Source organism: Akebia trifoliata, chromosome 8, assembly GCF_017979445.1.
Source record: "Akebia trifoliata isolate Shusen 1 chromosome 8, ASM1797944v1, whole genome shotgun sequence".
Classification (NCBI taxonomy): domain Eukaryota; kingdom Viridiplantae; phylum Streptophyta; class Magnoliopsida; order Ranunculales; family Lardizabalaceae; genus Akebia; species Akebia trifoliata.
Window position 1 is genome coordinate 39,371,654 of NC_141382.1, and position 24,450 is coordinate 39,396,103.

The 24,450-nt window shown below is 31.3% G+C and overlaps 2 protein-coding genes across 2 annotated transcripts; one reads left to right on the forward strand and one right to left on the reverse strand.

Moving 5' to 3' along the window:
• Window positions 1-305: 305 nt before the first annotated feature.
• On the reverse strand, window positions 306-4,485 carry LOC147396777 (large ribosomal subunit protein eL14z). Its single transcript, XM_086451935.1, has 5 exons — window positions 4,352-4,485; window positions 4,126-4,227; window positions 2,305-2,434; window positions 2,105-2,217; window positions 306-487 (listed from the first exon to the last, which is right to left on the reverse strand). Exons 1-5 carry the CDS (start codon window positions 4,352-4,354, stop codon window positions 431-433), a joined length of 405 nt encoding a protein of 134 aa, XP_086308061.1. The 5' UTR covers window positions 4,355-4,485; the 3' UTR covers window positions 306-430.
• An 11,006-nt stretch (window positions 4,486-15,491) lies between these two features.
• On the forward strand, window positions 15,492-16,202 carry LOC147396778 (large ribosomal subunit protein eL8y-like). The gene is made up of 3 exons (XM_086451938.1): window positions 15,492-15,621; window positions 15,722-15,814; window positions 15,909-16,202. The coding sequence occupies exons 1-3, from the start codon at window positions 15,574-15,576 to the stop codon at window positions 16,026-16,028; spliced, it is 261 nt and encodes an 86-aa protein (XP_086308064.1). The 5' UTR covers window positions 15,492-15,573; the 3' UTR covers window positions 16,029-16,202.
• Window positions 16,203-24,450: the final 8,248 nt, after the last annotated feature.

Consider the following 24,450-nt stretch of genomic DNA (forward strand, 5'->3'; position numbering starts at 1 on the left):
ATGTGGAAACAGCTAAACAAATCCTATTCCACCATTCCACTCAACGTGTATCCCCATCATGAGGGCAAGTCCATTACTAACGCATTCCTCTAATTGAAATTACTAAGCCCTCTAGTTTATTGATGGCAGTCTTTTGTAGGCTTCTCACTCTTAGAATGGACTAAATCGAAGAAAGATGAATGATAGAACCAGTAGGAGCAACACATTTTGCAAGTTAGAGCAAATTGGAGAACACCTGAATTCCCTCGGAAAAAAAAAAAAAATCAGCTAGAGCTAATATCAATAACTGGGTCTGGTGACAAAAATGACACATAATGAGATGGTTTCACTTAAACTGCTTTGAATCTCCAAATTTATGAAAACAAATTGAAAATAACAACCACAACTTGCAAAGCACTTAACAAAACTGAAATTTGCACTGAACCAACTCTTAAGAGGCTGTCTGCTTCTTCAACTTTGCAAGCTCTTGCCTTATAAGTCCACCCCTCTGCAGATGCACAGTTAAAAGCAACTCATAAGCTAAATGCAAAATTGAACCACATATATTTCCAAGGTTTTAAAAACAACTCTGTAAGTCTAAACTACAATCAAGCCAAGCCCAACTCAACACGAAGAACTCTGCTACTTATGAGGTAAATTAGTTTGAATGATGCTTAAGCTGAATTTTTTAGTGCCCTTGAATTTTGTGTACCTAATTGAAAGTTGGTATCTATGGATTAGATTTTCTCCGGTTTACGATTTTTTGAATTAGTTATCTTGCACATAGCATAATTCAGACATCTTGATTCATTCACATTTTTTAGAGTTGTTCTAAACTGACTTCCTTCGACACTGCACTGATGTGACAATGTGCAAAGAAACATAGATTTTTTCCTTGAGATTACAAGGAAAAATATATGGTTCTCAGCACATTGCCACGTCAGTGCAGTGAATTGAGCGCAGTGTCGAAAGAAGTCGGTTCAGCATTTTCCCATTTATATATATATATAGGGAACGGATCAAGGTACATATGAAGAAACATATGTAAAAACAATGTAACATTAATAAATTTTCAAAATATGGGTTAAGAAGTTTTGGATTGAGCTGATTTTTTGTGAGGATCTCTATGATGGGAAGATCATCCGAAAAAAAAATCAGTCCAATCTGAAACTTCAAACCCCATTAAAAGTATTTTAGAATGTGTCACCGTCAATTTTTTGCCAATAATTTGTAAATCACTTTTGATGGATTTAGAAGTTTCAGATTGACCTGATTTTTTGTAAGGATAATCTTCTCATCATAGTGACCATCCTCGCAAAAAAATCAGCTCAATCCAAAACCTCTAACCCATATTTTGAAAAACCATTGTTTTTACATGTGTCCCATGAACCACCCTCATATATATATAAAATAGTGCGCCCATGCCCACGGCAATGACATCCTCTTTAAGGTCAAAACAAAAAGATAGTAAAGTTGGAGAGGTATTATTAAGAACAGGGGAAATGAGGAAAGATGATAAAAAGTGGGTTAAAGGGGTAAAAGAGGAAAGATAGTAAAATTGGAGGGATATTATTGAAAAAAGGGAGGGAGAGGAGAGGAAAGACAAAAAAATTGAATAGGTGGAAAGAAAAGGTAGTAGAGATGGATGGGATGTTTGTCCCAAACAACTGTAGCGGGTGGGACATTTGTCACATCCACCATACAACTGTAGCAAAGTGGGCCTACAGTTGTATTTTATTTTATTATATATATAGTTTTAATGTACATCAACTTGGACAAGTATTTTCTCTACTCATGAATTAAGATATTTTCAAAAAGGGATGTGATAGGGCTAGACAAGTTTGTTTATGGCAATATGCATTAAATGGTTAGGAGAAAGAAAGAAAACAAAACGTCCTATAACACACATAGGCATCTGGCATACCACCTCCTTCAGAAGGTCTATTTCCACATGGAATAAGCCTTACATTTGTAAATATAAGTCCATTAGGTCAATGTGGATCAATATATCGACCCAAGGTCAGACACCAACATGGGTTGATGTCTTTCTTTACATAGGGAAATAACTGGATACACGTGACAATAGTTAATGAAGCCAACAAATACAAATGGAATTATTACGAACCTTGATCTTTGCTAACATGAGCTTGAACCTATCAAAGTCGTTGAGGGAAGCCCTTCTCTTCTGCACGATCAGCTTCCTACCCCAAGAGCTTTTCTCCCATTTGTTCTTGACGTCTACCATCATTATAAAACAGTTCATTAAAAGCAGTGCTCGGAAAATTTTAACTTAATCTGTGGTGAGACAAATGAATCACTCCTCACCTGCAGCTTCCATGGCCTCAATCAGAGTCTTCTTTTTTGGGATCCTTTTAATGTCAATCTTGATGTCTGTCAGCGAGAGCCGCTTGAAATTCATTTGGCCTCTCACCATATCAGGAGCATCAACAAGAGCCTGCCACATTTAATACCAAGCTAGCACCAATTTAGAACTTAAGCTTCTCACCGTTAAACCAAAAATATTATAAGAACTTGTCCAAAGAAAACAATATGATATGTTTTTAGGTTTGAAAAGTGAGAATTTTTTACGAGAATTTTTCAAGGGATTTACGAGAAAAAGCAGGTCTGTGAAATTTTCTGCCTAACTTCATTAAGGGTTTTAAAGATAAAAAAAATGTAAGGAAAAAAGACTTCACATAACACATTCAATACAACTAAACAAAGAGTTGATAGATATACAACAAGGAAAAAACATTAACGTAAACAAGGTACTAAGATCATCCTATCAAATAATAAAGCATACAAGATCAACACTACATTGGGAAGATAACTGTGAAAAGACTGATGTTTTAAACAAAATTGCTCTAACAATGGTCACAAGGTGACAAAAGCAAGAAAGCCAAAAAGTTCAAAACATCGGGTACAACATAGTCAAACATACTTTTTCAACATGTTATAATTACATGAAACTCTTAAAAGAAGCAAAAGCAAGAAAGGGGTGACAAACATCAAACCCATATGACCAATAAACATAGAACAACAAAGCCTTGTCCCAAAGATTTGAGGTTCGCTAAACGATTTGTTTTCATCCATTCCTCTCTCTCCAAAGCCAAGTCTTCTGTTACTGAAAGAATTCATATATATATATATATATATATATATATATGATAACAAGGGTTCCAGACCCGACTAGTGGGGGCAAGGCAATTGGCCTCTTATAGCACCATATCTCACCCAAATCCCCTGGATACGTGCAATACCCCACAAACCACACTTACTAAGTAAGAAGGGATAAATCCTTATGGATGACCAACAAGGGGACCTTGAACTCAAGACCTCTTCCTTTTTAAAGGGATGCCTTAGCTACTACGCTACGCTAATTGGTTTGAGAGAATACATATATGCTTTCACCGTTCCCATCCAAGTTCTTTTGGGTCTTCTACTCGCTCTTCTAAGACTTTCAACTTGAACATTTCTTCTAATTGGGGTTGTTGTCAACCTTGATTGAACATGGACAAATCATCTCGCCAACTTTCTCTTAGTTTATTATCTATTGGAGCTACTTGTGCACACTTGCCTACACGCACTCGCTTCTAATTCTTCATTCCTAGTCTTTCCACTTAAATCATATAAATATATATACGGTTCACCTATATATAATGCCCATTCGCAATGAATCTTCGATTTTCAAACAAAGAATAATAATCTACAAGTTTGATGTGCCAGAAATCAGGGTTCAAAAGTACACATAATATTCTATAGTGTTCATAATTATTTACGAAACTATGTACTTGGAATTTACACAAAACGGATAACATGTCTGAATCGCCATTTTTACCCTACAAAATGAGACATTATTTACAATATTGTTTCCAGCAAAAAAAAGGCTTTTTTTACCCTGTGACGCAACAAATAGCGATCCAAACAGGTCCTTAACCATGAACTTTGTTCAACCCATAAATAACAAAAACGAAAACAAACTAAAATCCCAAAAAAAAAAAAAACCTATATTTTCAAAATGCACAACGAGATACGAATGTTACTTCAGTTAAGTTCCCTTAAGCTACACATAAAACCTTTACATGACGGTTTGTTTCAGAAATTTACACAAATGTGACGAATGAAACATCTGAATCAAATATTTACCCGATTTTGATCGATTACGTCGACAATCACGACGAGCTTCCCATAATCTTTCCCGTAATTCACGAGAGCAACTCTCCCAATCTCCACATATCGCTTGAAAGGCTAAAAAAAAAAAAAACACACAGAAGTTCTAACGTGAACAAGGTAGAAAAAACAGAAATCGAACAATTGAAAAAAAAAAAAATTGAGAAAAATCAACATCAACATCAAAGTTGCAGAGATTCACCATTTTTGATGTGAGGACTCTAGTATGGAAGATTAGGGTTTCGTCGGAGGACACTTGGTTTTTCGCGGCTTTATATACTATCAAATTGTAAAACCCTAGTCGAATCCTTGACTGTTGGATATCGTGGACATATCTTGACCGTCAATATTTTCCAAAAAACATATTAATGGATCGGGTTTAAGATTATTTGAATCCGGGTCTAATATATGGATCCGTCGGATCTAGTAATCTGGAATGTTTGACTTTTTATTTATCTATCTATTTTACTTTTATGCAAGGTTATGATGATAATATTTTATTTTATCATTATACTCTTCTCCTGTCATGACAGTGCTATTTTGAAATTTTTAAAAAATGTACAATAATTGATAAATTATAAAATAATCCAAAATTTAAATAAATAAATAAAAGTGCTGATTTTCTAACTCAACCTAACAGAATAATGTCCAAGAACTGTAGATTTTTTTCCCTTGGGATACAAAATTGCACATGTTTATGGGGATTTGTTGTGTATCCCGATGGAAAATTCAGTGGTTCTTGCACATGCCACGTCAATGAATTCTTGAGCTATTTTGTCAGAGATGAGTTAGAAAATCATTACACCCAAAAAAAACACACACACACACACTGACAAAAACTCCATTCCTATACTTCAAGAAATTTCCTTTCTAAAATGGATGTAATCACAGCTTTTGGATAACCATCCTAGAGGGCATTTATGTCATTTATATTAGTTTAGAGAAAAGGAACTAGGTCAAAGGGTATGTCATCAGTTTAAAAATACAAGAATTTCTTAATATAAAAGACTAATGTAGAGGGATTCCTTAAATCAAAATTGGGGTACATGGATTAACTACTTTTCAATCCAATATGAATTGAATCAATATTTTTAGAGGTGTGTTTGGCTTACACCTCATGATGCACTTCAAAATGAGGCTCATAAAAAATGCCATAAGGCATAAGGTTGAAACATAAAAGTAGATAAGGCTTACGCCTCAAACCATGAGCGCCTAAAAGCACAGGCAGACCAAAAAATGTTCAGTTGTGGGGGGGTCGAAAAATAAAATAAAAATATATGAATCATAATGTATATATTTTTATAATAGAAGTGGCATTACATATTCTTATGGTAAAAGAAGAACTAAGGTTAGATTATATATAATTTAAATGTACTTTATAACTCTTTAAACGCTTTACAAAAACATATCGATTCTATATATTGACAAATTCAAAAGAGAAGGATCTCCTATCAAAGATGTGTCCGACACTCCTTAAAGAGGCAGATCAAATGACAAATTGAGAGTCGTGGGTCTCTGTAAATTTTGTAAAATAACAATGACACCCTTCTCACTAATTAATAAAATAGAAATATCTCTCACCATTTAATAAAATATATATTTTTATAGAGAAGGTGGAGTAGAAAGAGTTACACAAAATTTGATCTCACAAATACCCCCACCTTTACATTTAAATAGGTCTTGAGAATTGCAATCACATGACTCTATGATCATGTTGGTTAATTTTCAAAATTACAAAATCAACATTTTTCACTTTTTAATGTTAAAACCCATTTAATTATTGTTTTAAATTAAAAATAGGCCTACATGAAAACTTGCACATGAGAAAGACTTTCATTACTAATATAATAAGGGTTGTTGAGTTCAAATGGATTTTCAAATTGGCAATCCAACACCATGAATTACAACCTTCTAGATTTCATGGAAAAAATCCATATGTATAAATGGGGCCTTGATCTTAGGTTTTGTAAATGGACAATTTCCACTGAACTCCAAATTTAAAATTAAAAGTTAAAGGTGAAACAGGATTTTTTTCTAAGTTAGTCTAAAAATGTTCATACAATTTTGCCTTTTATATCCCCTTGGCATTAGATAATGTTTTTGGATGCCACAAGGTGAGTTCAATGAATCTTTGTAAGATTTGAAATCTTATTAAATTAGTTAGACTAGACGTAGTCTTTACACAACATCTTCTGTTGTATATCACATAATTTTTTAAAATTTTGTGGGCCACAACTTCAAAAGAAAACACTTTCCTTACAAACTTAGTAAGATCTTAACTTTTACTAAGGGTCCTTGAGCTCAAATTGATTACCACATTGGCAATCCAACACCACAGTCCTCTATATTTCATGGAAAAACTTAGATAAAAGAATAAAATAAAAAATTTGTGCTTGATCCAAGGTTTTGAAAATTAATGGCTATCATACTTCCATGGCACTCTCATATTTTAAATTAAAATTCACTGGTGAAAAATACTATTTTTTTTTTAAGTTGATAGAATTTTATTTTCTACAATATTGTGGCATTAGATCATGTTTTTGGATGTCGCAAGGTGAGCTCGATGACCATTAGTAAGAATTGAAAACCTTATTAAGTAAGTATGGTTAGTCAGACTCTTTTTAGAAAGTTTTTATTTTATTTTATTTTATTATTATTATTTTTAGGGGGTGGGGAGAGAGCATGACTCTACATACAATCATGTTCTAGTGTAGAAGTATATATCTATTTTTTAATTTTTTTTATGGCGGCCACAAACCCCTAGTCTCCATTTAGTTTCGCCCCTACCTCACTTTATTTTTATTTATTTCTTAAATAATGCATTTACTCCTCTAACTTTTTATTTGTCCTTATAATTTACTTTTTTCTTTATTTTTTTGTTATCTTAGTGATATTTTCTATAAGATTTGTTTATTTATTTATTTTACTTCTATTTTGTATTATTGTTAGCATGCAACATAATTAGAATATTTATAAATAAATTCAAATACAAAATAGTAACATATGCAAATAAAATCTTTAGGTTGATTTATAAATAATTTGATTGTATTAAGTATTGTACAAACAAAGTTATTGAGAAAAATATATTTAATTGTCTTTTTGTTATAGATCTTTTTTAGGGGTAAGCTAAACTTGAACCCACGACCTCAAATTCATTTTTCAATGTGTCATTTTTGCAATAAATATAAAATACTTACTTATTTTAGAGACTTTCAACTATTCAAATACAAGTTATTTAAATCTAAATTTAGATTTTACCATAACATAAAGAGAATTTTAACTAATAATTTCACAACTATAAAAGTTAAGAAATTTAATATACTTTTAAGCTATATAGAAAATTTGTCGTTTTCTTACTATTCATATTTCTTTTTTACTAAAATGCCCTCTCATTTACAATTTACGATCTCATTTCTCCCGCTCGAATTAGTTCAGTTTAGATTATGAACTTTAGTTATTTCTCTCTCACGAACCTTTTTTATGCCACTCAATCAACGAATTGACTCTGCACTCAATCGAGGAATCGACTATATACTACTCAATAGACAAAAATGAATGAAGTTCCATCTCTTTCACCTTTTCTCTACCACTCAATTAACGAAAACGAGTGAAGCTCCATCAATTGAATAAATCAAGTGAAGTTTCTAATTTTTTTCCTAGAGTTCTACACATTCGTTGTCACGTCTGTTACTTTCGTTAATCGTCTCTCGGGATCTCTTCCTCTGTAGTTTCCTTCACGAAAACAATGTAAGTAATTTTTTATCTCTTTTATTTAATTAGGATTTCAATAACTTGCTTCTCAGGACTTCTCGATTTAGAATATGCAATAGGTGGTTAGTTCTATAAATTATTGTTAGTTTGAGCTTGAAATTGATCGATCTAGGATTAGTTCTTATTGGCTTGAGCTTGAAATTGATCGAAATATGAGTTTTTAATGTAAATATCGAATTTTGATTAGAATAACTTTGGTCCATTTTATTAATTTTCGATTATCAATTTCACTATGAAATTCTTACATTTTAATACTTATGAATTATGTTGATGACTTACTAGTTTGAATTATGTTTGTATAAAACTTTACTATATGAAGTTGTCCTTATACAACATTTATTTTTGCCTTCAAAAGATTTTACTCTACCTGTGTATTCCATATACAGTAGTTTTATACTTTTAAACTCAGATTCAAGATTAGTAGTTTGTGATTATGTCCATTATTAAGTGGTTGATGATATTAAATAGTTGTTTGGGTGTCAAATCTATAACTAGTTAGCTTTATCGGTACTTAACAAGAAAAATTAATTTTTATGAATTACTTGATTATGTCTTAAAATAAGAGGAACAATTATAATTTTATTATTATACCTAACTATTGATTCATTGAAATTTATAGTGAGTTAAATTTTTTTTCATGAATCGATGTTATGTACATTTATATTGTTTGTTTATTGATGAAGATGTTCCTAATCAACGAACGAGATGAACACTAAAAAGATGTCCATTATTTGTTTTTATGGTGGGAGGATTAGTAAAGATATCACTGTGAATTATATTGGAGGTATAAGTAGACTTGTACAAGTAGAAAAAATGATAAAATATCCAGAGTTGTGTAGTAGATTTACAAATAAATTTTATATAAGAGAAGATTTAAAGTCAGTGTCTTTTTTAAGTACTCTATTACAGTGACAGCTACTAGTTTTATTAAGTTTGACAAAGTAGATGATGCTTCTATAGCAAATACATTTGCGCATGTACCACAATTATGTACTACATTTGTGTTTTGCATTGATGATCATGATGATCATATTGCGTTGTAACATATAACTTTAGAAACCTTGATGTAATCAAAGTGTTTACATTTCCTTGATATTACAACATATTTTCATATAATCTTATTTCTACTTATACTTAAGTTAATTTCTACAAGGTCTTCTGTGGGAAGTAGGCGACAACATCATGGCACGAATCCAAATATTGTTGAAATTATACTTCGTATGAATCATAAGTACACTAGTTTAAAAAATATTAAATATCGTTAATTATGTATGATATTCTCTGACTTTACAATAATGATTATATTTGATATTCTAAGCAGAAAATAGGTAATTAAACTTAATTCTAAAATAAATATATATTCATTTCCCATTTATAGAATTATATTCTCTACTACAATAATTTTTGTAAACGTTATTATAGAACAAGAGAATTGCTTTCTCGTCGAATAGTGCAAGGACTTACAATTGGTTCTGTAACTATTTATTCTGACAATTCACATCTCAAAAATTAGGTATGATTTGTAAAGAATTGGTTAAGTTCATTCGTAATAGATTGTCAATTTAAGAAGTTATAATTGGTCCTTATTTTTTTTACACATCATGTTAAATTAATCTAAACTAACATTTAAATTTGAACAAATTGATTAGACAATTGATCTTGATATTGCTCAATTTTCAAGGATTAAAAAAATAGACTGTCAGAATCTAATTTCAGTCATATGATGACAATAGGTATGTGTAATCGATCCTGATACATATGTTGTTATGTTAATTTATACATTATCATATCGTTAGGTTTCAGTGGCCCCAAAGTCTTCCAAGTCTCGTGCCTAAGTTTTTGGAGCGTCTGATTATAACGCATCCGACGGTTGGGGCTTAATATTATGATTTTATAATAAAACATCTCGTATTTATAATCGGCTCCCTCAACAATTATATTATTATTTTTAACTCCCTCTCTTTTATCAAATAGAGAGAACGAACCATCCTCTTCGTTTCAAACAGAACGAAACTTCTGTAACAAGCTTCGTGCCTTCTCTCTCTCTCTCTCTCTCTCAAGTTTTAGATCAAACGACCCGACGCTTCTCGTCGTCTTCGGACCTCTCTCAGCCCCTCTCTCTCAAGTTTTAGATCCTCCACTCCCAACGCTTCTCGTCGTCTTCGGACCTCTCTCAGCCCTCTCTCGCCGTCGCCATCAATCCATCTTTATTTCGGTCGAACAGGTATATATTTAACTAATTTTTTTTAATCGATTGAATTTTTTGTTTTGTTTTTTTTATTGTTGTTCTTGAACTTAAAAGATAATGTGGAAGGTTTTTTTATTTTTTAAACAATTCTTAGTTTTTTTTTTCTGAACTCTCTTGATTTATTTTGTTATTTGAAATGTCCTTTTGTAACATTTTTTTGTTTTGTTTTTTTTATTGTTGTTCTTGAACTTAAAAGATAATGTGGAAGGTTTTTTTATTTTTTAAACAATTCTTAGTTTTTTTTTTCTGAACTCTCTTGATTTATTTTGTTATTTGAAATGTCCTTTTGTAACATTTTTTTGTGTTGTTTTGATGTTTTATTAGGGTTGAAAATTAATTTCCAGAATTGTAAGAATTTTGAATTTTTAGTTTTGCATTATGTTTCTTTTTGAAGCATGCACATTTCCATGTACTATTTCCTGCAATTATAGGAATTCGAAGTTCTAATTTGTTGGGTTCCCCCAAAATACTAGACTTTCTTCGAACCAAGCAATGTGACGGTTCAACTGATGACTCCATTGCTTCCTTGTGTTATATACTATTCTGGGTCTACTAAACACAGTCCATTTGTAGAGATAAACTACCAGTTGAACTGGAACAGCTCTCTGAAACTTGCCTTGAGCTCATAAAGTATATGTTGGCACAACTTTTAGTTGTGAAATCGGATTTTGATAGTTCAAAAATCATTGAGGCTCCTGTTGTGACACCACATATTCAAGAAGTAATTGAAACTATTTTTCATCATCTTATAGTGACTACGTCCCTATCCCATCCTTTGCTCTGTATAAATGAAAGTTTAGGAGACAGTTTTGAAAATTTTTCCATTTCATCAAAATGGGGGGTTCATCAAATGGAAAACAATAGTTTGGGTTTATTAACAACAGTTGCCGAGTACTTGTTAGCACTAGGTAATGGTAAGAATTTTATATCAGAAGTCGAGGATGTTGTCTATAAACGACTTGTGAAGGATTTCAAGAATTTTGTTCAACAGTTTCTGTGTAGTGAGGGATAAATTTGATATGTGCATTGAGAACAAAGAGTCGATGCCTCTCCTCCAAACTTATTACATATTTCATCCATTGATTCGTTTTATATCCCCTTTTGTGTTATTTGCATTGGATGCTTTGTAAAGTTGAGTTGAATGAGTCACTAAGTAGAAAATCTTATATAATATAAAGGGGCATATATTGAAACAAGATATATTGAGACCATCTTCTTTCTAGTGAGGCTAGTGTAGATACTTCGTCTGATTTGCCACAATGTAAATTTAATACTTCAAATATGAATACGTAAGATGCTATCTCTAAGTACTGTTGTTTATGATCCTTGGTATCTCTAAAATTAGTTTATGTTATGATTGATGATGAATTGGAAGAATTTGTAGGTAACATGTATGACTGACTATTGTAAGAAATTATGAAATGTTAAAATTGAATCATTTGTAGTTTATTGGTCTTTTTTCAGTTGTAGTAGTCCATTATGGATAAGATTGGTGTTGACAAAAATGAGGGAATGCCTATTGATGAGATTGTGGGATCGTCGATAGTTGAAGTAGATAGTGATGAATATGTTGATTGTTAGAGTCCTAACAAAGACATTGAAGATCTAAAAGTACCTTATGTGGGGATGTTGTTTGACTCAAGTGAAGAAGCTTAAAAGTATTATGAGGATTATGGACGTCGACAAGGATTTTAGATTCAAACTCGAACCACTACTAAGTCACGACGTGGTTCAAATGAACCGACTAGAATAACATACGTTTGCTCACATCAAGGTAAATTTAAATCAAAGAAGGTAGAAGAAGAAGATGAAATCGAGAAAAAAAGAAGTTGTTCCATTGTTAGATGTGAATGTAACGCAACTATGCGTATTTTAAACGACAGATGGACCACTAAATGGAAAGTATCAATTTTTAATGATGACCATAATCATAAAGTAGTTACACCAGCTAGGAAAATGAAGATGAGGTTAAATCGAATCATGCAAAAAGTAACTAAGAATTTAGTCGAAGCATTCCATAGAGAAAACATGCCAGTTGGAAAAGTAGCATCAATTTTAGGTGGGGACATGATCGATTTTGATAACAGAGATTGTTACAACCATTTGAGAGATGTTAGACACATGAAACTAGAAGGGGGTAATGCATAATCAGTATTGAACTATTTCAAGAAAAAATAAATCGAAAATCCACAATTTTTGTATGCGATACAATGTGATAACGAATGTAGGGTAGTTAACTTTTTTTAGGTTGATTCTCGTTCACAAATGGCATATAAATATTTTGGGGATGTGATGTCATTTGACACAATTTATCGGACAAACAAGTATAGTATGTCGTTCTCCCCATTTACTGAAGTAAATCATCACCTTCAGTCAATACAATTTGGGGGTGTTCTTCTACAAGATGAGATAGAGGTAACCTTCATATGGTTGTTTGAGACATGGCTAGAAGTAATGGGAGGACGTCATCTAATATCCATAATCACAGATAAAGATTTAGCAATACGGAATGCAATTGCCAAAGTGTTTCCCAACACTCGTCATCGTCTTTGTATTTAACATATCGAGAAGAAGTTTGCTGAGAAATTATCTCATATATACTCTTAAGATACTAACTTCAAAGGTAAAATGAGAAATTGTATATGGTCGACATACATGATTGAGGACTTTGAAAAGCAATGAAAGTCAGTGATCGTGGAAAATAGATTGGAAAACAACGAATGGCTTCAACAATTATTTGAAATAAGGAAGTCGTGGGTGCCAATTTATAATCGCCAAACATTTTTTGCTGGTATGAATATCATTGGTCATAGTGAAAGTATCAATGCCTTTTTCGATGGATTCGTTATTTCAAGGTCAAATCTCAAAGAATTTATTGTTAAGCATTAGCAAACGTTGCAAAGGAATGTAGATGCAGAGAGTAAAAAAGATTTCATTTCAGAGTATAAGTTTCGATGTATTTATAAGGGTGAGTTACTTTTAAAGCACGCAACAAAATTATACACTAAAAATGTGTTTGAGAAATTTAAGCAAGAATGGGTCAAAGTGATTCAATTTAGAATTGAAGAAGAATGGACAATCGATAATGGATATCAATTGTATGTGGTAAAATGTAAATATGATGCACCTGAGGAGTTCATGGTGAAGTTTAATTTGAAAACATACGAGGGAATTTGTGAATGCAAAAAATTTGAATTTCTTGGAATACTTTGTTGATATTTTCTAACGATTTTTGCTCATCATGACATTTATAGTATACTGTCCCACTATATTCTTAGAAGATGGAGATAAGAAGTCAACCGTAAATTCAGAATTATGGGTTCACATACAATGGACAATGAAAATGAATAGTCGGATGCAATGAGAATTAGCTTCCTATGTCAACAGGACACTAAATTAGCTTGTATTGCAGAAACTTCAATCGAGGGATACAAAATCTTTGACTTAAATGAAACATAAAAAAAAAATTGGAGAAATGAAACTTACAGTTGACGCATCTGATAATAAAGATGAGGAAAATAGTAATGATCAAATGGATTTGTTACTATTGAATCCAAATGTCTCACAAACAAAGGGTAGGAAGAAGGATGAGAAGGAAAAAGAAAATGTTTAATATGTTGGTAGATTAAAAAGCAGTGTTGAGTTGGCCCAACAGAAGAAAAAAAAGAAGTGTGCATTATATCAACAACTTGGGCATGACAAGCGGATTTGTTCTGAAAATCAAAACAGAAAGCGGATTGGATCTATTGAAGGTAATTAAATTTATATTTGTAAGATAATACACATTTATATCTATTGAAATATGACGTAAGGTTTTTTTTCCTTCTTTGTTATTTTTAGTGAATGAGGAAGTGCAAGATTTAGATCAAGAAATTGATTGCAATTACGATGCATTGCGTTTGGGTAAGACGTCGGTGCTGTGTGAATATAGTAATGGAGGGACTGCGGTAGTGTTAATGGATATCAGAGACCAAATTTCAAATTTTTTTTTGGAATGGTTTTATATCTCTGTACTTTTATCTAATTTGAAACATCTTATGTTTATGTAACAGATATGGAGGGGCTACAGTAGTGCCAATGGACTCATTTCATTTAAACACTCTTTATTTTTTGTTTTAACAATTTAGAACTTGAATTCAAGGTTTAACAATTCAGAAACTTGAGTTTGACAATTAATTAGTCTATAATCTGATTAGCCATGCATTGGGAAATTTGGATGGAGTAGAACAATAGGATTTTTCAAGGAAATGAGAACTCGCCAAAGGTTTTTTTTTTTTTCAATGAATTGGATAGAGGATGCCATTTTAAATAGATTGTGATGTTGTGCTGGTGGGAAAATATAGAATTTTCATTGCCTTTTGGTAGAGTTATGAGACCTAAATAAAGTTTTATTCATGTATTGGATGAAAAGGTAGCTACATATGTATACAAGGTTGTGTTTTGATATTTTATCAGTTTTCTTTTGATTGTATGTAGATCATACTGTTCAAGATATCTCTATTGTTAGATTATGAGAGATTTTCCTGTCACAATGAACAATTGCTGACAAGATATGCATGGAAGTCATCACTAAGGGTACCATGATTGGGGTGATTCTAGTCCTTTAATATCTCTATTTGATCCTTATTTAGAAAGTTGTTCCTGGGTTTATTTGTTAATGGAATTTCTAACTAGAAAATATAGGTGAATGTTAGTGAACTTGGTCTGGTTACACCTGTTGGGAAGGTTGTATGGGAATAATATTTGTGTCTTCTCTAGAATCAATCATTTATTTATTTGTTTGTTTATTTTTTTATTTTATTGTCGGTTGCAGAGAAATATGATGGTTGTATAAATGCAGTTCTGCTTGTCTGAGAGGTCACTAACTGCTATTTGGATCTGACTTGGTTTCATGCTTAATTTTTGTTACCTAGAACTATTTTTTGAGATTTTCTCTCACAATGCCTTGCTTGAAGGTTACTGTAGTGCTGATAGATTCCGCGAAGCAAATGGTTTTCTTGAGAAGATGATTGAGAGGAATGTAGCCAATGTGGAATGGACAAGTATGAAGATGCTCTAGAGCTATTTCATCAGGTTCGTATAAGAAATGGGTGTTGTAGGTATGCTTGAAGGTTGCATATGTATAGTATGTTTGAAGTTTTCATGAAAGTGAAATGGGTGATGTAGGTATGAGTTCCAAATACAATATGGATCCATTGGATGGTCGGTAGGAGCAACACTTGGGTACGCCAGCAATAACTACAATATGGATAACCCCAGCAATAGCTTTGTACTATTCATCCATGGTATCCTTGATATATAATTTTGTATCAATCTGTTGTGCAGAACAAGGCCCAGTTGGTGGTTATTGCTCATGATGTGGACCCAATCGAGCTTTTTTCTGATTGCCTGCATTGTGCCGTAAAATGGAGATTCCTTATGCAATTGTGAAGGGCAAAGCTCGTCTTGGAGCGGTTAATTTCTTTTTCACTCGTGCTATTTATAGAACGACCATTTTGTTGAATCTTTTGTGTGTATTCACTCTATTAATTTTTTTCCCTTCAATTTGAATAGGTAGTCCACAATAAAACAGCAACAGCTTTGTGCTTGACATCAGTGAAAAACGAAGATAAATTGGAGTTCAGCAAAATTGTGGAGGCAATCAAGGTGACAAAAACTATAACTGGGCCTGACCTTGAAATTGTAATTCAATTGAAATTACTGTCATTTCCCTAAACTTCACATTAACTGTCATTTTTAGGCTAACTTCAACAACAAGTTTGATGAGCATCGAAAGAAATGGGGAGGTGGAATTATGGGTTCCAAGTCACAGGCCAAGATCAAAGCAAAGGAAAGGCTCTTAGCAAAGGAGGCAGCATAAAGGATGTCTTGAGGTTTTAGCAAGGGAGAGGGAGAGGGAGGGAGAGACTAATAGGAATGAAATTTTAGCAACTGTTTTCATACTTATTTGCATGAGAAGTATTGTATTTTTTTTTTATAGTTGTGATCTTAATCGCACTGCCAACCTTTATATTGTTATAATATAAAATGACATTTTTGGTTTAATTGTGATTTTTTCATGCAATTGCTTATGCTCTTTGATGGGTTTGTTAGTCCTTTGAACTTGAAAGGATGGACATCGGGGGTTGGGTGTGGAAGAAAGAACACACTCAGGATTGAGAGGCCAGCCAGGTCGATTGGGGAATGGAGGATTGAAAAGCATGGCATTCTTAAATGGTGCTTCTAAAACACAACCAGTTATAAGACCTTTTTGACTAATTTTGACTTGACTTGACTTGACTAATGACTATGGTTTACCTCCATTCTTTTGGATGAGATTCTCAAAAAAGGTTCGCTGTGGTTTTAATGAAAGATAATTCATGTTCAATGGTTTATGCTTTGTTCAAAGTAACATTGAAAATGGTATAAATCTAATAAGTTGTTGGATTTACTAATATCGAAATTCTTATTTCATCATAATATTGTTTGGATCCACAAAACAAAAATCCATCCAACACTGTCATTGACTAGGAAAATGGTAGGTTGGGAGGAAGAAAGAAGAGAATGATTTCACTTTTTAGATAAAGAAATTTCTTCAAAATATCATGTTACAAGACAGGTTCTTAGAATGCTAAACTGTGAATTTGTATTATTTTCACTTTTCCTTTTGAAATTGAGATTCTCTTTTTTTAGTATCTCATCCAATACAGTTTAAAGACACTGATCACGGGAATATATGTTGAAATTATTGGTTGGGACAATATTTTGTCTTATAAAGTTGAAGAAAATTTAAAGTTTGAGTTGACCCAAATGGAAATGAGACTAACGAGAAGAACAACGTTAAATTTGATTGGCCTCAATCCAACCCAATTCAACAAATAACAAAACAACCCTTCTCTGTAATTTATACAAGTCTTCTATTCGATAAATTTATACATCAGATAAACTTCTATTCGATAAATTTATACACCATTAACACAACCATAAACATAGTAAAAATAAAAATTATGTAAAACAATGGACATTCGCAGTTATGCGATCTCTTTGTTGTCCTTTGACTTTCTTCAAGAATTTGTGACTTCTTCTCGTGTCCTTGACTTTCTTCAGGGAATTGTGTTGGATTTCCATAGTGAAGTTGATTGTTAGCCAAAAAATGCCTTTCGACTTCTTCAAACGTCCTAAACGCTTTAAAACAATTACCCTGTATCCATTTGCATACTTGCGACATTCTTCCCACGTTGTGTAAATCCCAGTCTACTCCCAATAAAAACGATGTAAAATTTTGTCATCCAAAATACCTGTAACAATGTGCGCAACATATACCAAATCATCAATTAGGATTTTCATATTTTTTTTACTCATTATATGTCCCCACCTAATACTAAAAATAGACTTTATATTTGATTATTCACAAAACAAGCAATTTTATACATGTAGGATTAGATGAGAACACAGATGTGATGATGAATATAATATTATTATTTCTATTTTGATCAAATCAATATGGGATTTAAAAGAGAGAGAGAGAGAGAGAGAAAGAGAAACATAAACAATATTAAAGAGGTTTGATTTAGACTTTGTCATCATCCCCACAAGAGCAACCATGATTCCAAAACCATGGGACATTATCACACAAAATAAATCTTTAAGCCTCTTGATTCTTCAATCAATGTACTACATTGTCCCCAGATATAAAAACAAAAAATGGTAAAAAAGAGTGAAAAGAACTTGACATGTTCGAAATAAGTGAAATTTCCATTAAACACCAAAAATTCAACCCTTCAACAATTGAATTATATGTTTGTTGATGAAAGTGGAGAGGACCACAGTATCAAACCAGAATCCTGCAGTATTAGTCGACCAAATATAACAATAATCATAGTATATGGCTAGAAATTAAAACCAATTACCCATTAAAAAAAGCTAATTGTTCAACTAAAACACAACATATCTAACTAAAACACAACACCATGTGATTCTTAAAACCAATTAACAGGATACATGAGATACTATTGACATGTTCCTAACCTCAACCAAAGGAATATTGCACTTCTCCACTTTTCCACCAAAAATTCCTCAGTTTATATTTATATTTTATGAACTATCTTTCATCAGCACTAAATCTCAATAAACATTTGTCCAAAAGTGTTGAAATCTAACCCCTCAATTTTTTGGCAAATAGATGAGTTTCAAGTTTACCAAATGCAACCTGCATTTTTCATCCTTATCATTCCATATAGAAAAGCAAATAAATATATATTCAATTGCAATACCACTCCCCTAAATATTATAAATAGTGATGAGAACTTGGTTGGGATACTTGCCAACGTATTCTTAACTAAAGTTACTTTTTCCTTTTTAGAAAGGTACATTGTCTTCCATGAGACGAGTGTCTTCCTACTCTCATTGTTATACGAGAGTCCATACAACATTACTCTTGTAAACGACCCCCAAAGGTAATCTACGACAGGAAAATCTTACAATTCTGAAAATTAATTTCCAACCCTAATAAAACTTCAAAACAACACAAAAAAATGTTACAAAAGGACATTTCAAATAACAAAACAAATCAAGAGAGTTCAGAAAAAAAAATTAAAAATTGTTAAAAAAAAAAAACCATCCACATTATCTTTTAAGTTCAAGAACAACAATAAAAAATTAAAACAAAAAAACCCAATCGATTAAAAAAAATTAGTTAAATATATACCTGTTCGACCGAAATAAAGATGGATTGACGGCGACGGCGATAGAGGGTTGAGAGAGGTCCAAAGACGACGAGAAGCGTCGGGTCGTTCGATCTAAAACTTGAGAGAGAGAGAGAAAGCACAGAGCTTGTTATAGAAGTTTCGTTCTGTTTGGAACAAAAAGGATGGTTCGTTCTCTCTATTTGATAAGAGAGAGGGAGTTAAAAGAAAATAATATAATTATTGAGGGAGTTGATTATAAATACGAGACATTTTATTATAAAATCGTAATATTAAGCCCCAACCGTCGGATGCGTTATAATCGGACGCTCCAAAAACCTAGGCACGAGACTTGGAAGACTTTGGGGCCGTTGAACCGCTTTCATAATTGGTCCTTATTTTTTTTACACATCATGTTAAATTAATCTAAACTAACATTTAAATTTGAACAAATTGATCTTGATATTGCTCAATTTTTAAGGATTAAAAAAATAGACTGTCATAATCTAATTTCAGTCATATGATGACAATAGGTATGTGTAATCGATCCTGATACATATGTTGTTATGTTAATTTATACATTGTCATATCATTAGGTTTCAATGTCAAAAAATAAATTTGGATGATGATCGTCCTACAATACAAATTAATAATATTGGGTTACTTCAAATGATTTCTTCACCACCATCTACTAGAAAAAATAGAAGAACTTGTAATATTGAACTAGGATTTGAACAATGGTCAGATCAAACAATGTCTCCTATGAATCTCAAGGGTAATGATTTACATTTATTACTTATGCTTAGGATTTTTACAATTCAACAATTAATTTATATTTGTTTGTTTATAAACTTTAGGTCAAAACAATCAAATTTAATGTGGTTTGAATTTAACTCAAGATCAACAAATTTGATTGATAACTATTATGTCAATCAAAATCACCATGTCGTTGAGGATGAAACTCATTTGATCAATCCTAATGCAAATAATATCAAATGGGTTAAACATTTAGTAGTTATGATACTTTCAAGCAAATAATATCAAAATATCTCGTTTGTAAGAAAATTGAGATAAAACATGTTCAGTAAGGATAATAGTTATTTGTAAGGAAGAAGATAGTCAATGACATCTTAGTGGAATTAAACAAAGAAGATTGTTAAAATTTAAAGTCATACTTTACAAAAATCTTCACATATGTTTCATACATCAAAGATTGCGAGATGTCACTAAGAAGTGGTTTGCCAGTAAATTAATTACCACACTATGTAAGTAATGAACTATCACGTCTTCTTAGATAACAACAAAGATAAGCCCATTGTATAAAGTCGTTGAAAATAAAACCAAGATAATGGATATGATATATGTTCTTACACTAAATCATACAAATTATTGCATTCTTTGCTAGTAGAATTAAAAAGAGTTGATCTTGATTGTGTAACTCGTCTAATCTTGACCAATGAATAAAGGTTTGATGGTTTTTTTTGGACATTTGAACTTTCAATTTGATCGTTTCAAAATCATTTACGACCATTACTATCCATAGAAGATACTCACTTAAACCTAAAAATACAAGGGTGTTTGATAGTTATTTCAGCATCAAATGGGCATAATGGAATTGTGCCTCTAGTATTTGGGGGTGTCCATACAAATAATTCGCATGGGTGGAGATGGTTCTTGAGTTGTTTGATTAAATTTGTTATCAACAATAATTTTTCATAGTAACATTTGATTACATTTATTGATTGACACAAGTGCTTAATGACATATATGCTACTTTTATTTTTAGGAGTCCATTATTCCATTTGATTGAGACATTACATTGAAAATTTCTTTAATATATTCAAAGATAATCATTTGCGATCTTTTCTGATGAAAACGAAGAAAGTATACAAGCAAAAAAAATATAAAGATATCTTAAACAAAATCAAGGTTGTCCAAGAAAAATCCATTGAGTACGTAGACAAGGTAGAATAAAAATTTTGGGCAACTGTGTATTTTGAACGTAGGAAGTATGATATTATCATTACGAATTTATGTGAAAGTTTGAACATTGTATTCACATATACAAGAAAGATGTTGATAATTGATTTGGTATTAGAAGTTTGAAAAAAAATCGTTGAGTATTTTTTTGAAAGCCAGATATATTAATTTTGATAGACTCGATAAACTAGGTTTCTATATAAGGAAATTTCATAAATAATTCAAAGGCATTCAACTCTAACTTCTTTATTTTAAAAAATATATGATTCCAACTCTCCTATTGATATTATAGTGATAACTCGTAAGAAGATACATAATTAACAAATAATGAAAAATCTACTTAGAAGTTTGAATAAAAACTTAAAAGATGCTAACTTAAAAGATACAACTCGTACTTATATAAGAGAACATATGAAAACTATTGAATCAATTAAAGAATTTTTTGGTGAATGAAACAAATAGTAACATTGGCTACTAAGCAAAATATCATGTCTTAGGGTATATATGTGTAATATTTTAGAAAAAATTCTAAAAAAAGAAGCAAAGTGGATGTTAAATAATACATCGTCCGCATTTGATGAAGTAGTTCAACACGTAGAAGAAGATAATGCAAGAATGCGTCTGTGCAACATACAACATGATAAACTTAATGTCTATTGTAATTTTGTAAATAAATAATAAGAAAATTTCTAGATGAGTTTAATTTATGTTTACCCTATCATATGGCTAATGAAAATGATATTAGTGATATAAATTAAGAATCCTAGTAGACAATTAGATTCTAGTCTTCTTGGTATTTTTTGTTTGTTTAAGAATCATGTCTATCTCGTTTAACTGATGATTTCTATTATTGTTAGTCGTATTTTCTGTTGATTTGTGAATCATATCTATCTATTTTATCTTATTTATGTAATCTTTTTTTTTTAATTAATGTGATTTTTCTCTTTTTTTATATATACATCTTGATAATTTCTTTTTCAAACTCCTTAGAAAATAATTAAAAGACTTATAAAATTACACTCATACCATTTTGAGATGTTATACACCATTTAATGAGAATATATATTAACAAAACATCATCCCAAATCACATTGTCTTCAAATTCAATTAAGTTACATAATAAAACATCTTAAATACTGATAAAAATATCAAAATGTCTAAACATGTATATTAAAAATTATTTTTTTTTTCACGAGACTTCTTAAAAGTTGTAGTTAAATTGATTTTAAGGTTCACCTCTACATCCTCCTTTGATGTCACTCGTGTTGTTTCTTTAAAAAGACGAGAAAACTTATCAATATTAAATAGTTTTACTTGATCTTTTGTTACAACCCAGTTTCCTTTTATTGATGATGTCTCCCCATTCTCTACTTGGTTAGTAAATAAGAAATATCTAAAATCTTTTAATTATTTTTGGTATGGACGATATTTATTTTATGTGTTTGATTTAATGATAAAAGAAATAATCATTCCATCGTGCCATTTAGAACATGCGATTTTCTTCAGACATTCTATTGTAAAATAATCAAGTTATTTGCAAGACTAATAAATATAAATTATTCTTTCATCTGTGTTAAATCTGATGAAAAAAATACATACTTAGCAAAAAATTATCTAAATAAATCATAACAAAGTATACGTAATATATAAATTTAACAATAAACCATTTCTAATAACATAACAAAGTATAAGTGATTCAAGTGAGAACATAAATGGAATCAACTCATCTTTCACCATATATAGGTCTCATTTACTTACTAGTAATCTCTCGAATAAAACTTGTTATGTTCTTAATGTGCACATACAAAAATGGTTAAGAAAATACAAAATGTATTCCTTGTATGTGTAAAATATATGCAATTAAAAATTCTTAGACATTATGATGTAAAGTGACAAAGTATAACGCAACTAGGAAAAATTGTAGACAAGTTTTAAAATTAGGTAGGTTGAACACAAGGATTGGGGTGATGGATAAGATTAAGATTACTACAAAAAGTAAGGAGAAAAAAAAAAGATAAAAGAAACTAAATGATGTAAATAAAGTGGTGAATGCAATGTACCCAAAATTAAGTAGTGTGCTTTAAAAATGTAGAGAAAAAAACTTGAAAATTTTTATAAAAAAATTAAAAAGTGAAATGTTAGAGCATCGCGATTTGGTCTATCCCTTCCTCTTTGTCCATTATGGAAGTCAATCACATGAAAATGATTTAGTAATGAATGTTTTTCCCTTCTTAGGTATACTAATAAACACAAAGTATAAATAAGATGTAGGGTTTTCCACAATAAATATTTTTAAGTATTGAAACTCAAACTAGAATCAACTTATGTTCTAGAAATGTATGGGAATTTAGTGTAAAACCTAAGCACTATGAATGTTTGACATTCAAAGTAGAAAAAATGACACAAAGTCTCATAAAAGAGAAAAATGTAAAATGCATAAAAAAATTTCATTAATATGAATACCAACACAATACACACAACATAATGTGTGAAGGAAAAAATATATAAAAAAAGACATGGGAGAAATTGTGAGAAATAAAATATATAACATAAACAAATACTTCTAAGTTCCAAAGAAGATGGAGAATGATTTACTCTCTATAATTAGAAGGGGTTTTAGCTTATCATGGTAAAGTTAAAGGCAAAATATGAAATAAAAAGAAAATAAAAAAAATGTGAAAAAAATAATCTCTCAAGCTCCAATAATGAAGTGAGATAAAGTTAAAAAGATGAAAAATAGTGGATGATCAAATATTTTAATAAAGAAAATAAAATGATGAGGTGGATGGTTGAAAGCGCCCTCGATCTGCGGGGTGCGCGGATCCGCTTTTGACCCTTGAAGTTTGGGAGTCGCCACCTAGTTATTATGGTCTAGGAATCGGATACTGACTCTAAACAGATAAAGAAATAATCTACTGAAGAAAACTGAATCCGGAGATCACATTACGGGGTTGGAAGGTGTTAGGCACCAACCCCGCCCGGCCAAAGTCGGTCTCTACTAACTTCCCAAATAAATTACATTGCTAATAGACTTAGATAATAAAAAAAATAAGGAGTTATACCTTCGATACGCAAAAGATCTTGTCCCCTCAGATTCGACAAAAACTGCTCCTTGTACCGTACTCCGTGCTTCGTTTTATCTCCGGATCTGATTTCTGATCTCCGAGGCAAGGTATCTTTTTTTTTTTGATTTGGATTCTTCGAATTCGTTATGGATTTTAGAGTGTTTTGAAGGGTTTTTAGGTGTTTTTTAGGCTAAAATCGAATAATGGATGTTAGGTAAGGAGTTGGGGCTCCTTACCTAGGGTTTATGGGAGGTTAGGGGGGCTTTTAGACTTACTTCTCTTAGGATTTATGATTTTATACGAAAATAGGGTATGATGACCTCTATTTATAAATTTTTTTAAGGGTTGATTTAGATAGAATTAGTGTTTGATTATAACTCTTTTAATTAGAGTTATGTTTTAGTTAGAATTATTTTAGGTAAAGTTATGTTTTAATTAGAATTATTTTAGGTAGAGTTGTGTTTTAGTTAGAACTCTATTAGATAGAGTTATTATTTAATTAAAACTCTATTAGGATTTTGACTTTTGGTCTTATTTGATTGACTTTAAGATTTTGACTTTAGTCTCATTTGAT